This window comes from Thamnophis elegans, chromosome 12 (assembly GCF_009769535.1).
Source record: "Thamnophis elegans isolate rThaEle1 chromosome 12, rThaEle1.pri, whole genome shotgun sequence".
NCBI lineage: Eukaryota > Metazoa > Chordata > Lepidosauria > Squamata > Colubridae > Thamnophis > Thamnophis elegans.
This window is the reverse complement of record NC_045552.1, coordinates 30,608,030-30,620,767: the sequence shown is the minus strand read 5'-3', so window position 1 is coordinate 30,620,767 and position 12,738 is coordinate 30,608,030. Positions and strand designations below refer to the sequence as shown.

At 42.3% G+C, this 12,738-nt stretch overlaps 1 protein-coding gene across 2 annotated transcripts; it reads right to left on the bottom strand.

The window, feature by feature from the left end:
• Nucleotides 1-418: 418 nt before the first annotated feature.
• Nucleotides 419-3,780, bottom strand: NDUFS5 (NADH:ubiquinone oxidoreductase subunit S5). 2 transcript variants are annotated; one of them, XM_032228263.1, is made up of 3 exons: nucleotides 3,676-3,780; nucleotides 1,407-1,624; nucleotides 419-697 (listed from the first exon to the last, which is right to left on the bottom strand). In XM_032228263.1, exons 2-3 carry the CDS (start codon nucleotides 1,620-1,622, stop codon nucleotides 578-580), a joined length of 336 nt encoding a protein of 111 aa, XP_032084154.1. In that variant the 5' UTR covers nucleotides 1,623-1,624; nucleotides 3,676-3,780; the 3' UTR covers nucleotides 419-577. The 2 variants fall into 2 exon arrangements, with proteins under 2 accessions (XP_032084154.1, XP_032084155.1); XM_032228264.1 differs by having other exon boundaries at nucleotides 419-667.
• Between the last annotated feature and the right edge of the window lie 8,958 nt (nucleotides 3,781-12,738).

The window sequence follows — 12,738 nt, the reverse complement described above, 5'->3', positions numbered from 1 at the left end:
ACAGACATTCAGGAAATGTAGGGGGTGGGGGAGAGTATGTACATGATCCTGAAGTCATGAATAAACAAGCACGCTTATCCAAACCATAACAAAAATCCTCCACCACAACGGCCTCATAGAGCCATGATTAGAATGCCATATTGCAGGCTAATTCTGCTGACTGCCAGGGGTTTGATCCTGACAGGCTCAAGGTTGACTCAGTCTTCCATCCTTCGAGGTGGGTAAAATGAGGAGCCAGATTGTTGGGGGCAACAGGCTGACTCTATAAACTTAGAGCACTGGAAGGCAGTATATAAGGCTAAGTGCTATTGCTATTTTCATTATGCAGCCAGATTTTTCAGTAGTAGTCTAAATTCTTCTTGCAAGGGGTGATTTATACTTTTGACATCACACAGGCAGAGTACCTGAAGCAGTAACATTCCAGGCTCCAAAGAAGAAATTTATTCATGGGCAGGACTATAAACCAAAAGAGAGAAATGAAAGATTCCAACTAAACCATTCTTTAGTAACCTCTTAAGAGCTCTTTGGCTCCTGGGGAGCAAAGGAGGTTTTCTCCCTGGGGATCACAGCCAAACTCTCAGTCTTTATTCTGGTCAGTGGGTGGCGTGTACTTCCCCTCCTTAATCATTAAGTCCCTTTGCTTCAAGATGGCTCGGACACGCTGCATCTGCAAAAGGAAAGGAGCAGAAAAGACAGGCTAGAATGAAATTACAGGCCTCGCCTGCCCATCTGAAAACGGAAAGGGTAACATGTACAAAAATCACTTATTACACACACACCTGGTTTGTCTTCAGTTTTCACAAAAGAACTCAGCTGGCACTACAATTTAATATCGCCCTCCAAACACACACTTTTTGCTATTATTGGTAATAATAATTATTGGCAAGGGATGTGCCCAGTGATGTCATCAGAAATAATCTAATTCTAACATGTCTAGTAAAGAGAATAAAAAAAATAACAACACTGGAAATCAGCTATTTTCCCATCACATTCCAGTTGTGGCGAAAGAGGGAATGGGGGCAGATGCAGCCCTTGGATTTCCCACCTCTGGCCTTGCTCATCACCCCCCACTGGTGGTTCAGGATCACACACAGTGCCTGGGTGAGGTAAACTTTTTAGAAGACTATTTCTTACATAAACTGAAGTTTATTTGGTGCCAAAATATTTTTTAAAATATTTGTAACTGTAGTTGCTATGCACTCCAATCGATCCCCCTTTTGGCTTAGTGCAATAGGGGAACCAGACGGTACCGAAGTGAAAAGCAGACCCCGGTGACATGCATGTCTGGGGAAAGAACTGCCCCATTTTCCACTGCCTGCCCAGCCTGCCACTGGCATGCTGCGTTCCCTGAGAAGGACCCAAGAACTCCCAAGAGGCGCTGCGCATCGCAGCAATGCTCCTCTTACCATCTTGCGCTTGGTCATGCACTCCTGCAGATCCTCCGCCTCCAGCCGGCACTCCTCCTTGGCCCGGGTCAGCCCAATGCCTTCCGAACACTCCAGCCACTCCTTCTCAAATGTGTGGCACACGCTGGGCTGCTGAAAGGGCTGCTTGCTACTCAAGCGGAGCATCCATCGATCTAGATTAATGCCCAGCTGGTTTTGGAGATCCAGAAATGGCATGGCTGAAAGGCAGAAGGGACAGGTAAGGGGCAAGAAGGAATTAAGTCCCTGGCTAGGAACGGAGGATGGGTTGGAGTTGGGAGGAGCTTCTGGCATGGAAGGCTCTGTCCAAGGCGGGGAGGTTTTCAAGGGCAAAAAACCTCATTTTCGTATGCAGTGATGAATCCTCTTAGGCACTGGAGGAATACAAACCTACTTTCTCACAATTTTATTTACTCTACTCCAAACACTGAAAACCCTGCCCACGAGTTCTAATAGCTGCTCATGACAGTTTCTATCCAGGTAAAACCATGGGAGATGTTTAACCAATTGAAAAAAGTACAAGTATATGTCTATACTAAACGATTTATCAAATGGCACACTGATTATGCACCATCAGCTTTTAGTAATCAGATAGATCTGTCCCTAAGTAGGTCCTCCAGGTCTTCCAATGGTACACCCATCTCCACTGCAACGGAGTCCCCCTGGCTTGCTGCTGATTGCTCTCCTTCTTTTTCCTTTCACCTTTCCTAACATTAGAGCTTTTCCAGAGAACTGAGCCTGAAATGGGGCCATTTGAGCCTTGAGTGAGAACTCTGGTTTCATTTGTTCCATGGTGGACTGGTTGGTTTCCTTCGCTGTTCATGACATTGTCCAACACCCAAAGTTCAAAGTTATCCATACTTTTTCTATCCCAACTTCTGCTTTCATAGAAGATTACAGGGAGAGCCTCCCTGGGCACAATTCTGACCTTCATAGGGCTAGATACAGCAGAGCATCTGAATCTCTCTTCACTATTTTTACTCCAACCTAGACTATTGCGTATTTCTTGACTATGATGGTTGATCCTAGGAGGCAGCAACGCCTCACTTTCATATATTCCCTGCCAGTTCTAAGGCAGATTGTTCTACTGATGGCTCTACTGAGATTGGTCCTCTTTATATTTAATTTAGCCCCATTTTTTTGTTTCTTAACGTTTGTTACCAGAACTTGCCAAACCTTTGCATTTTCAACTATCAGGGCAATGGTATCAGCATAGTGCACAGGATTTGTGTCTTCCTCCGATTTTAAAAACATGCTCATCCTCTTCCACAATTATGGAACAGTTGCCATAAAGTGAACACCATGGTTCACTGATCAATATATGTTTGGCATAAAAATAAGGGAGAGGATTAATCCTTGAAAAACTTGTGTTTATAAAAGAAATTTAGTCTGCTTCAATAATGGACAGAGATCTTGTTTTTTATAGTGAAATTGAAAGGTCCATTTTTATAGTGAAATTGGGGGCGGGGGAGATGGGGGGGGAACCACCACCTCCACTTTCCTTACTTTCACACACAGACAACACCAGCTATCTAAGGGCAGAAGAGCCACACCAGGATCCAGCTGAATAAGCTACCCCCAGAATGCATTTTTATATCATTATTGTTGATGTTGTGGGTTGCAGTCAGCCAGATGTTTAGACAGGATTTGGTATTCCCAAGAATCTAGGCCATTGATGATGTTCTCTCAGGATAATACTTTACTGTCCCAATGTAAATTGCATTCTGCAGCTGTTGTCAATGCGGATGGTGTTCCAGTGGTGCTCCAGATGTTTTGGGGGCTGCACCCAGCGCACCTGGCGGTATGGCTTCTATCTTCTGCCACACTTTCATATTTTACCATTTTCTTCAGTTCCTTCTCTTCTCTTCTGCTCTCTGCAGGCATCGCCCCATGCACGGACTATCCACACCCTTTCGCCTTCCTCATCGGCAAGCGTTGAGTGACAGGTGCCAGTCAATTCGACTGCTAAAGTCCCCATCCCACCCCCTGTGGATGACCGTCTCTCTTGCGGGCAATCGGGTCTGCCTCCGCTTCCCCTCCTCCTCCCCTTTCCAGGCCGCCTCCCGTCTTCCCAGGGGTTGCGCGAGGACGGACAGCCCCCCCGGGGGGTGCTGTGAAAGGCTCCGCAGCCTCCCCCCCGCCTCTGGGACCCCTCGCCCCCCCCCTTACGGGGCACCCCCGGCTGGGAGCGATGGGAGTTCCAGTGCAAGACCGAAGCAGCCCCCCCCCCCCGGGCCGTCCTCCGCCGCACCTGTCCTCGGGCAGCGGCGCAGACGTTTCCTCCCTGGCCGCCGTCCTTGCGGGGCTTTTACGTCACCGCGGCCGTCGCGCAAACATCGCGCCGGGAGAGGGCGGGACCGTGAAGTGCGTGTGCATCATAGAGGGGCGAAAGGGTAGAGGCGCCCAACCCTTCGTTTTGACAGGCAGCTTCCGGGGACGAAATTGGACTTGCGCAACGTGCCGTAAGGGCTCCTGCGGACATTTTGCGGCCCAAACGGTGCAAGGCAAGCCGGGAGACTCCTAACGCCATGCAGAGGAATCCCCCCCCCCCAACATTGGGATTCCCATGGCTCCGCCACCGCCGCAGCCCATCACAGCCCTCGCCCCTTGGGGGTCTTCTAGTCCGACCCCCTGCTCACTCAGGCAGGAGATCCAGCCCAGCCCATTCTGGCAAATGGCTGCCCTTAGAAACAAAGAAAGCAGACTCCAACCTACTTCTACTGGGCTGGACGGGCTCATTTCTGATTTTACAGCTCTATGTTCCTTTATCCTTTTTTCTATCCAAGTATGTATTTTTCTCCAGTATCCTTTTGCCTTTGGGCACCTTCATCACGTGTGGTGGTAGAGCCCGGAATCTGATTACACTTCCAACTTTTAGCAGACTCATTTTAGCTAATCTTGCTGGTGGGAAGTTCTATCTGTAAAACATTTTATATATGTTTTCTTTATATGCAGTAGACATTGTTAATTTATAATTTCTATCCCACAATTTTTGCCATTTATCCAATTCTATAGAATAACCAAAGTTTTTAGGCCACACTATCATTGTTTCCTTTACTTGTGCTTCTTCCATTCTAATATTCAGTAGATGGTTATTAATTCTTTTAATTAGTTTCTCATCAGTTCTTGTTAGAATCTGATCTAATTCTGTTGGGTTTTTTTAAATAAAAACCATATGTTTTAGCATTTTTTCATATCTTGATTGTATTTGTACCTGCCCCCACCATGCCAAATCTATTCCTTGAATATTCAGTTCCTGTTTGTTTTTCAATTCCCCTTTCTCATTCAAAATATCTTTATATTGTATGATTTTTTTCTGTATCAACCACATTTGGATGTATCAATGTTTCCATTGTTGAGAGCCAGACTGGTATTTTCAAATAGTGTTTTCCTTAATTTTTGCCCATACTGAAAACAGCATTTCTAATATAGTGTCCTTGAAAATATTCGTGTATTTTATTTTTCCCTAGAAAGCCATGCTACACCAGTTGCAAATTTTGTCCACCCAAAGTTAATAAAAGTTATCCATTCTTTTAGCCACATAAATGCAGATGCATGGTAGTATAACTCCCAATCTGGCAACCCAAAGCCTTCTCTGTATTAGAGTCTTGTAACAGTTTCATACATATTCTTGCTTTTTTACCTTGCCAGATAATATTTGATACTAACCTGTTTAATTCCTCAAATTATTTCTTTTCCAGCTTTATTGTGATGAAAGAAATGTCCTTCTGGGTTCGGCTCCAAGTGGGGAAGAAGACACTGGAGACATGGAGGCTGCTTGGAAAGATGGTTTATTGGTGGACACATGGCTTGAGCCCTGAACAGAAAAGGTGATCACATGCTTCAATGTTGGTGGAGAAGAAGAGAAGGGCTGAGGGAGGGGCTTGCTAGGTTTTTTATAACCTGTTCAGTCCCACCTCTCTGTTTCCTGTTCCTGTGTAAGAAATGTATTCTGATTGGTTGTCAGACTCCCATGGGGCCATGCAGGGGCAACTCTGTAGGCTGTGTTTTGAATCCAGGTTTGGTTGAGTTCTCAGATGCCATGTGGTCAGTTGAGTAAAGGGCCAATATTATCATGCTTTTAATCCCATCCTCCCTGCAGCTGCAGTGGAGAAGCCTTTATTATGTAAAGTGGACTAGCTTGGCCTTCTTAATGGCCCATTAACAGTGGAGATAGGCAGGAAGCTACAGGCAACTATTCTGTCTTTTAAAACATGTTTCTTTCTTTTCATATACAGAGAAATATTCTGCCTTTTCAATATTTCCTAGGATATTTCATTTTTCTGGGAGAGGGTTGGATGATAACTTCCCACAATCCCTCCTTTTTTTCAAAACTTGTGAGTGGAACACACATGTTTTTGACAAAAGATTAAGATTGGTCAGATCAGGGAGACTTAATTCTGATGAAAAAGCATTGAGAGAGACAGCAGAAGGATCTCTTCAGTGGCTCCCAGAGAGCTTTCAACCATGAAGGTCTAGCAACCAGGGCACAATTTCTGGGAAGAAATTTACAGTATCCAATTTTCCATGCCAATTAGTATCAGATATCACTTTCTGTGAGCTTCCAGACAGGTTTCAAGCAAGCAGAAATCCCAAAATTCTTCACAGCCATGCTTTCCCTTTAAGTTACAGGCTGCCCATTTTGAAGGGATGGTTCTTGAACCTGCCCTAGCTCTTATTTTAGTGAGGCGAAATTGAGTTTAGCTAGTGTGCAATTCAGGCTATTTAGTATTTGTAAAATTACATACAATGAGCCTGGGGACTCCTACTCATGAGACCACCAGTGCAACATATCCTGCTTTACTGGGCAGCGTGGGTTTTTGTTTTTTTGTCACAGTGAGGGCTTGGGTTTTTTTTTTGGGGGGGGGGGGAGATCCTCTCTGCTAGCTCTTCAACTGGAGGAACTGCAGTAAGATGAGTAAATTTCCAAAAGGGACAACTTGTGTTGCAAACAAACAAAATATCATAGGGTAGAGCACCTTGACTCATAAGCTTTTAAAATGCACTCAGGTGTAAAAGAGGGAGGGAAGAAGAACAGCTTTTTAAAAAATTGCAATTTAAAAAAAGGTACTTTAAGTCAACACTCCAAAATATCAGATTCCATTCAGATGGAAGCAAATTCTCATAAAGTATGCTAAAACATTTACAAATGTAAGCAAAATATCTCAAAATCGTTTCTTTTTATAGGTTTAATTAAGCATTTTAAACCTCAAAATTTCCAGAAGAAAAAAAATAAAAATTGTATTCAGTGCAGAAAAGGAAATGTAATTGCGTAACTTTTATATGCAGATGAAAAGATCACAACAATGAAAGGTAAAAGTGCAGGAGCAGGTCACCCATTTACTCCAAATTTCTCAGAGAGGAAAAAAAATGGTTAAAATGAGCAGAAAAACTTCAGCCCCTTTTAATGACCCAAAAGGAAGGAGGGAAAGAAAGGGGGGGGGGTGCACAGAAGCATTCACAGGTATCACTGGGGGAATTTCACACACGCACTCATGGTAAAATGAGCAGATACTCACTCTCGCCGCCTTTCCTGCTTCCCTCCAAAGAATGACCCAGAAGGAAGAAGAGGGGTGGGGGGAATTAATGCAGGCAATCACATGTCTCTGGATCCCTTCACTTATCACTCCCTGGGGCATTGGGGACACATACTCACATTCATACTGCAATCAGAAGTTCATGCTTGCTCATGCCAAACAATCATTATAACTATTTCAGGAAGCTTTTTTCACAAGCACCAAGCTTCATTTTCTTTTATTAGAGGATCTCACCCTCCCTTCAGGTTTGGAAATGATAATACACATGCATACACACCAGTGACGTGCGGTGACGGTTACCGTTGGTGAGGCAAGACCGCAGCAGCGGTGAGAAGCAACGTCCCCGGCACTGTGTCCGACAGGCGTCTTGCATTTATGGCGGACATAAACGCGAGACGCCTGTCGGACACAGTGGCAGGGGTGTTGTTTCTCGCCGCCGTCGCGCTCCACTGCCTTGCGCCCCGCCTCCTCCGATGAACAATCCTGCTGCCCCGGCCTGCAGCCAGCCCATGCACCCCTCGCCCAACCTGCTCCCTGGGTGTCCCGGCTCCATCTGAGATGCTTCTCGCCACCGTCGCGCTCCACCGCCTTGCCCCCCCCTCCGCCTCCTCCGACAAACAATCCTGATGCCCCAACCTGCAGCCAGCCCAGCACCGAGCCTGGACTCACCGCTCTTCTCCTCCTCGTCCCCGCTCGGTGCTGGGCTGGCTGCAGGCCGGGGCATCAGGATTGTTTGTCGGAGGAGGCGGGGGCGGGGGCAAGGCGGTGGAGCGCGACGGTGGCGAGAAGCATCTCAGATGCACTTTCATGCAAAAGAGGCACTGATTCTCCCGCCTCCTGATCGGGGAGCAGCGAATCATGCCTTATGAGCTTACGTTGAGCACGCTTACGTTGGGCGGACAAGGGGAGAGTTGAGAGAGTTTCCACAGCTGGAAAAGGTGGATCAGATGGAGGGAGGGGGGGGGTTCAAATTTATTGTAATTTAATTTGTAATTTGTAATTTAATAAAAAAAAATTATTGTGAGGTTTGTGTGTGTGTTTTTTTTTCTTTCTTCACAGCGGTGGGGTCGGAGGAGGCAGGGGGGCGAGGCGGCGGAGCACGGAAGCGGCAGGGACGTTCTCGCCGCTGTGTTTCAACAAGCCAGGCGTCTCGCATTTATGTCCGCCATAAACGCGAGACACCTGGCCTGTTGGACACAGTGGTGGTGGTGGGAGGAATTGGCTGGGTGGGCTGGCTGGCTGGGGAGGGGAGACCCCTTTAAAGCCCAGCACCGAGCGGGGAGGAGGAGGAGGAGAGCGGTGAGTCCAGGCTCGGTGCTGGGTTGGCTGCAGGCCGGGGCATCAGGATTGTTTGTCAGAGGAGGCGGGGGCGGGGGCAAGGCGGTGGAACGCGACGGCGGCAAAAAGCATCTCAGATGGAGCCAGGACACCCAGAAGGCAAGCCGGCACTTAAAGGCATGCCGAAGTGCCGGCTTGCCTTCCGGGTGTCCCGGCTCCATCTGAGATGCTTCTCGCCACCGTCGCGCCATTCTCAGATGCCATGTGGTCAGTTGAGTAAAGGGCCAATATTATCATGCTTTTAATCCCATCCCCCCTGTAGCTGCAGTGGAGAAGCCTTTATTATGTAAAGTGGACTAGCTTCTTTTTTTTTTATATATATATATAATTTTATTTTTTATTACATAGACAACATCACATAACAATAGAAAAAAACAATGGGAAAAGGAGAGGAAAAAAAAAGGGGAAAGAAAAAGAAAAAACCCCATCATCACATACAATATGTCATTTGATCACAGGTGCATCCCTATTACATTTATACATCCCGTATCTCTCTGTTGTATATTTAATAAACACCACAATAACCTAGGGTTTAAAAAAAAAAAGGGGGGGGGGAGGGGGAAGACAAAAAAGACAAAAAAAAACCCCATCATCACATGCAGCATGTCGTTTGGTTACAGTTGTTTTAACCTCTGCATCTTCAAATAATATTTACCATCTCAGATATTTCATCTAATATAACTAAAGGCCTTATTTTCATTCTACGATATATATTTAGTTAACATTAGCATTATTTTCCCCCAGAGAGTATACTTCTATTTGTTGTTAACCTTGCATTTCATACCTTCAAACAGAGATCTTATTCCTTCATTGTTCAACAAAGCATTGCTGCCTATATATACCAGTTTTCATTTGTTCCCCTATTAGAATTGCTTTATCAGCAGCGACATGTCATTATAGTAAGTTCTTAACCTTATACATTATATCCCCAGACCTTATATTAATACTTCATTGTGTCATTATTAGATTATTTCACAGCATAATTATATCATCATTTACTTTTTTCAATTAAGGCATAAGTATATCATTTTTCATTTCCAAAGTTTTTTTTTCCCCTAGCCACTGATAAAACAAATCCCATATCTTATAAAATTGTTCATCCTCTTGCTCTCTAATTTCAAATGTCAATTTACTCATTTCAGCACAGTCCATTATTTTTCGGATAACTTCTTCCTGTTTTGGTATTGTTTCGTTTTTCCAGTTTTTTGCAAAAACAATTCTGGCTGCTGTTAGCACATTTACAATCAGATATTTTAAGTCTTTGTTATAGGTTTCTGGTATGATCCCCAATAAAAAGACCTCTGGTTTAAAGTCTATTTGTTTGTGTGTCATTTTCTCCAACCACACGTGGATTTTAGTCCAGTATCTTTTAGCTTCAGTGCAAGCCCACCACATGTGGTAGTATGAGCCAGGTGTCTGGTGACATTTCCAACATTTTTCTGATTTATTCTTGAACATTCTTGCGATTCTGGTCGGGGGTAGGTGCCACCTGTAAAACATCTTACACAAGTTTTCTCTATATGCAGTAGACATTGTCATTTTGTAATTTTGAGACCACAATTTCTGCCAATTCTCTAAATCAATCCCATACCTAAAGTTTTTTCCCCAAGCTATCATAGTTTCTTTAACTTGTTCTTCATGCAATTTAAACTCCAATAAATATCCATATAGTTTTTTAATTACTTTTTCATCAGTACCTGTTAGAATTTTGTCTAACTCAGTCATTTTATTATAAAGACCTTTAGTTTTTCTATCTTCATTATATCTAGATTGTATCTGTACATATGAATACCAGTTCATTTCCATCCCTTCTTGTTTCAACTCTTGACTAGATTTGAGCTCACCCTCTGTATTCAATAATTCTGTATATCTAACTGACTGTTTCTTTTTATATATTATCGGATATGAAAATGCTTCAATTGTTGATATCCAGACTGGAATTTTTAAATAATGAAGTCTTTTAACTTTTTCCCAATTTAACAACAACGCCTCCCTTATATGTCTTCTAAAGTAACCATGTGATTTAGTACCCTTATACCATAGGAAAGCATGCCATCCCAACAGCAAGTCATGACCTTTTACATTCAATAATCTAGAGTTTTTTAATAATATCCATTCCTTAATCCACATCAAGTTTGTTGCCTGATAGTATAGCTCCCAATCAGGTAACCCAAATCCTCCTCTCGATCTAACATCTTGTAGTAATTTAAGTTTTATTCTAGCTTTTTTCCCTTGCCAAATAAATTTCAAAACTATTTTATTTAAATCTTGAAAAAAATCCTTACCCAATCTGATTGGGGTTGTCTGAAACAGATATAGAATTCTAGGTAGAATGTTCATTTTAATTGTAGAGATTCTTCCCATCATTGATAAATGCAAATTTTCCCATTTCTCCAAGTCAATTGCTATTTGTCGTTTTAATCTGGTATAGTTATCCTCTTTAAGAGTGCTACATCTAGGTGATAAATATATCCCCAAATATTTAACCTTACTTGTGTTTTGAATCTGCAACATTTCTGACAACTCTTCCTTTTGTGTTGCTGGGATATTCTTTGTCATGATCTTTGTTTTATCTTTGTTTATTTTCAAGCCTGCTACTTCTCCATATTCCTCTATTCTTTCCAGCAATTTGGATGCTGTTTCTAATGGATCTTCAAGAATAAAAACTAAGTCGTCTGCGAACGCTTGCAATTTATACTCTTCTCTCTTAATTTTCATTCCTCTTATTTCTTCTTCTTCTCTGATCTTTCTGTTTAAGACCTCTAGTGTTAGGACAAAGAGTAGTGGTGATAGTGGGCAGCCTTGTCTTGTGCCTCTCTTTATTTCAATCGGATCTGTTAGTTCTCCATTTACCATTATCTTTGCTGCTTGTTTCTGGTATATCATTCGTATAGTTTGAATGAATTTCTTGCCAAAATTCATTTGCTCCAGTTGCAAAAAAAACTAGCATCTTAATGGCCCATTAACAGTGGGGTGGGCAGGAAGCTACAGGCAACTATTCTGTCTTTTAAAACATGTTTCTTTCTTTTCATATCCAGAGAAATATTTTGCCTTTTCAATATTTCCTCAGATATTTCATTTTTCTGGGAGAGGGCTGGATGATAACTTCCCACAATTGGAACTTTTTGGAACAGTTATATTAATTGTAAAATATTCATTTTAATGTTATTATTCTTCCTATTAGTAATAGCTGTAAGTTTTTCCATTTTTCCACTTTATGTTTAATTTGCTGTATCAATTTAACATAATTATCTTCTTTTATAGTTGCACATCTCACTGCTAAATCAATACACAAATATTTTACTTTCTTCCCTATCTGAATATCTGTCTTCTCCATTAAATCTTTTTTCTGTTTATCTGTGAAGTTTTTGACTAAAATGTTACTTTTCTCTTTACTTACTTTTAATCCCCATAGTCGTCTATTTTCCTCATCAATTTGGGTCCAGTTCTTGTGGTTCCTCTATGATGAATATCAGGTCATCTGCAAATGCTTGTAGTTTGCATTTCTCTTTTTTTATCTCCATCCCTTTTATTTCTGTGTTGTGCCTAATATTTCTATTTAGCACTTCAAATGGCAAAATAAATAACAAAGGACACAATGGACATCCCTATCTAGTGCCTTTTTTGATGTTAACATTCTCTGTTATGTCCCCATTTATACTCACTTTTACAATCTGTTTAGTAAATATTGCCTTGATCATATTAATTTTTCACCAAATTCCATTTATTTTAATTGCAATATCATACATTGCCAATTTACATTATCAAATGCTTTCTGTGTCTCTAAAAAGAGGGCCTGTACTCTTCAATATGTTAAATAGCTTCATAAATGATTTAGATTGGGGAATACAAGGGGAACTCATCAAATTTGCAGATGACACTGCTGGAAGAAAAATCCATCTGGTTCAGTTCCAAGCCAGGAGAAAGGCAAATGGGCTATTAAGAAAGACTGAGTCTGCTTTCTGTCTTTGAGAGCATGTTTCTCCATTTGTCCTTTGGAGAAATATAATATTTTGTCTTTTTAATATTTCCCAAAATATTACATTCTTCTGGGGGTAGTAGGTGCTGACTTTCTACAATACTAAGCTGGCAGGAATAGCCAATACCCAAGACAAGCTCAGGATCCAAAAAGATATTGACAAACTTGAACAATGGACCCTATCCAACAAAATGAATTTTAATGTGGAGAAAAGGAAAGTTTTACATTTAGGCAGGAAAAATCAAAGGTACAGATTAGGTGAGACCTGGCTCAAAAACAGAGAGACTTTGGAGCCCTAATGGATGATCCTTGAATATGAGCCAATAGCCAAAAAAGCTAATACAATCCTTGGTAGTACAAACAGAGGCACAGAATCAAAATCATGTGAAGTATTTGTACCACTTTATAAAGCCTTAGTAAAGCCACACTTGAAATACTACATGCAGTTTTGGTCACCACG

What these genes read in the sequence shown, in the direction of transcription:
- NDUFS5 (XM_032228263.1), bottom strand. Translation starts at nt 1,622, where the DNA reads ATGCCATTTCTGGATCTCCAAAACCAGCTGGGCATTAATCTAGATCGA. An exon ending in GCATGACCAAGCGCAAGATG is followed by an intron (nt 698 to 1,406) that starts GTAAGAGGAGCA and finishes ATTTCATTCTAG; the next exon opens with CCTGTCTTTTCTGCTCCTTT.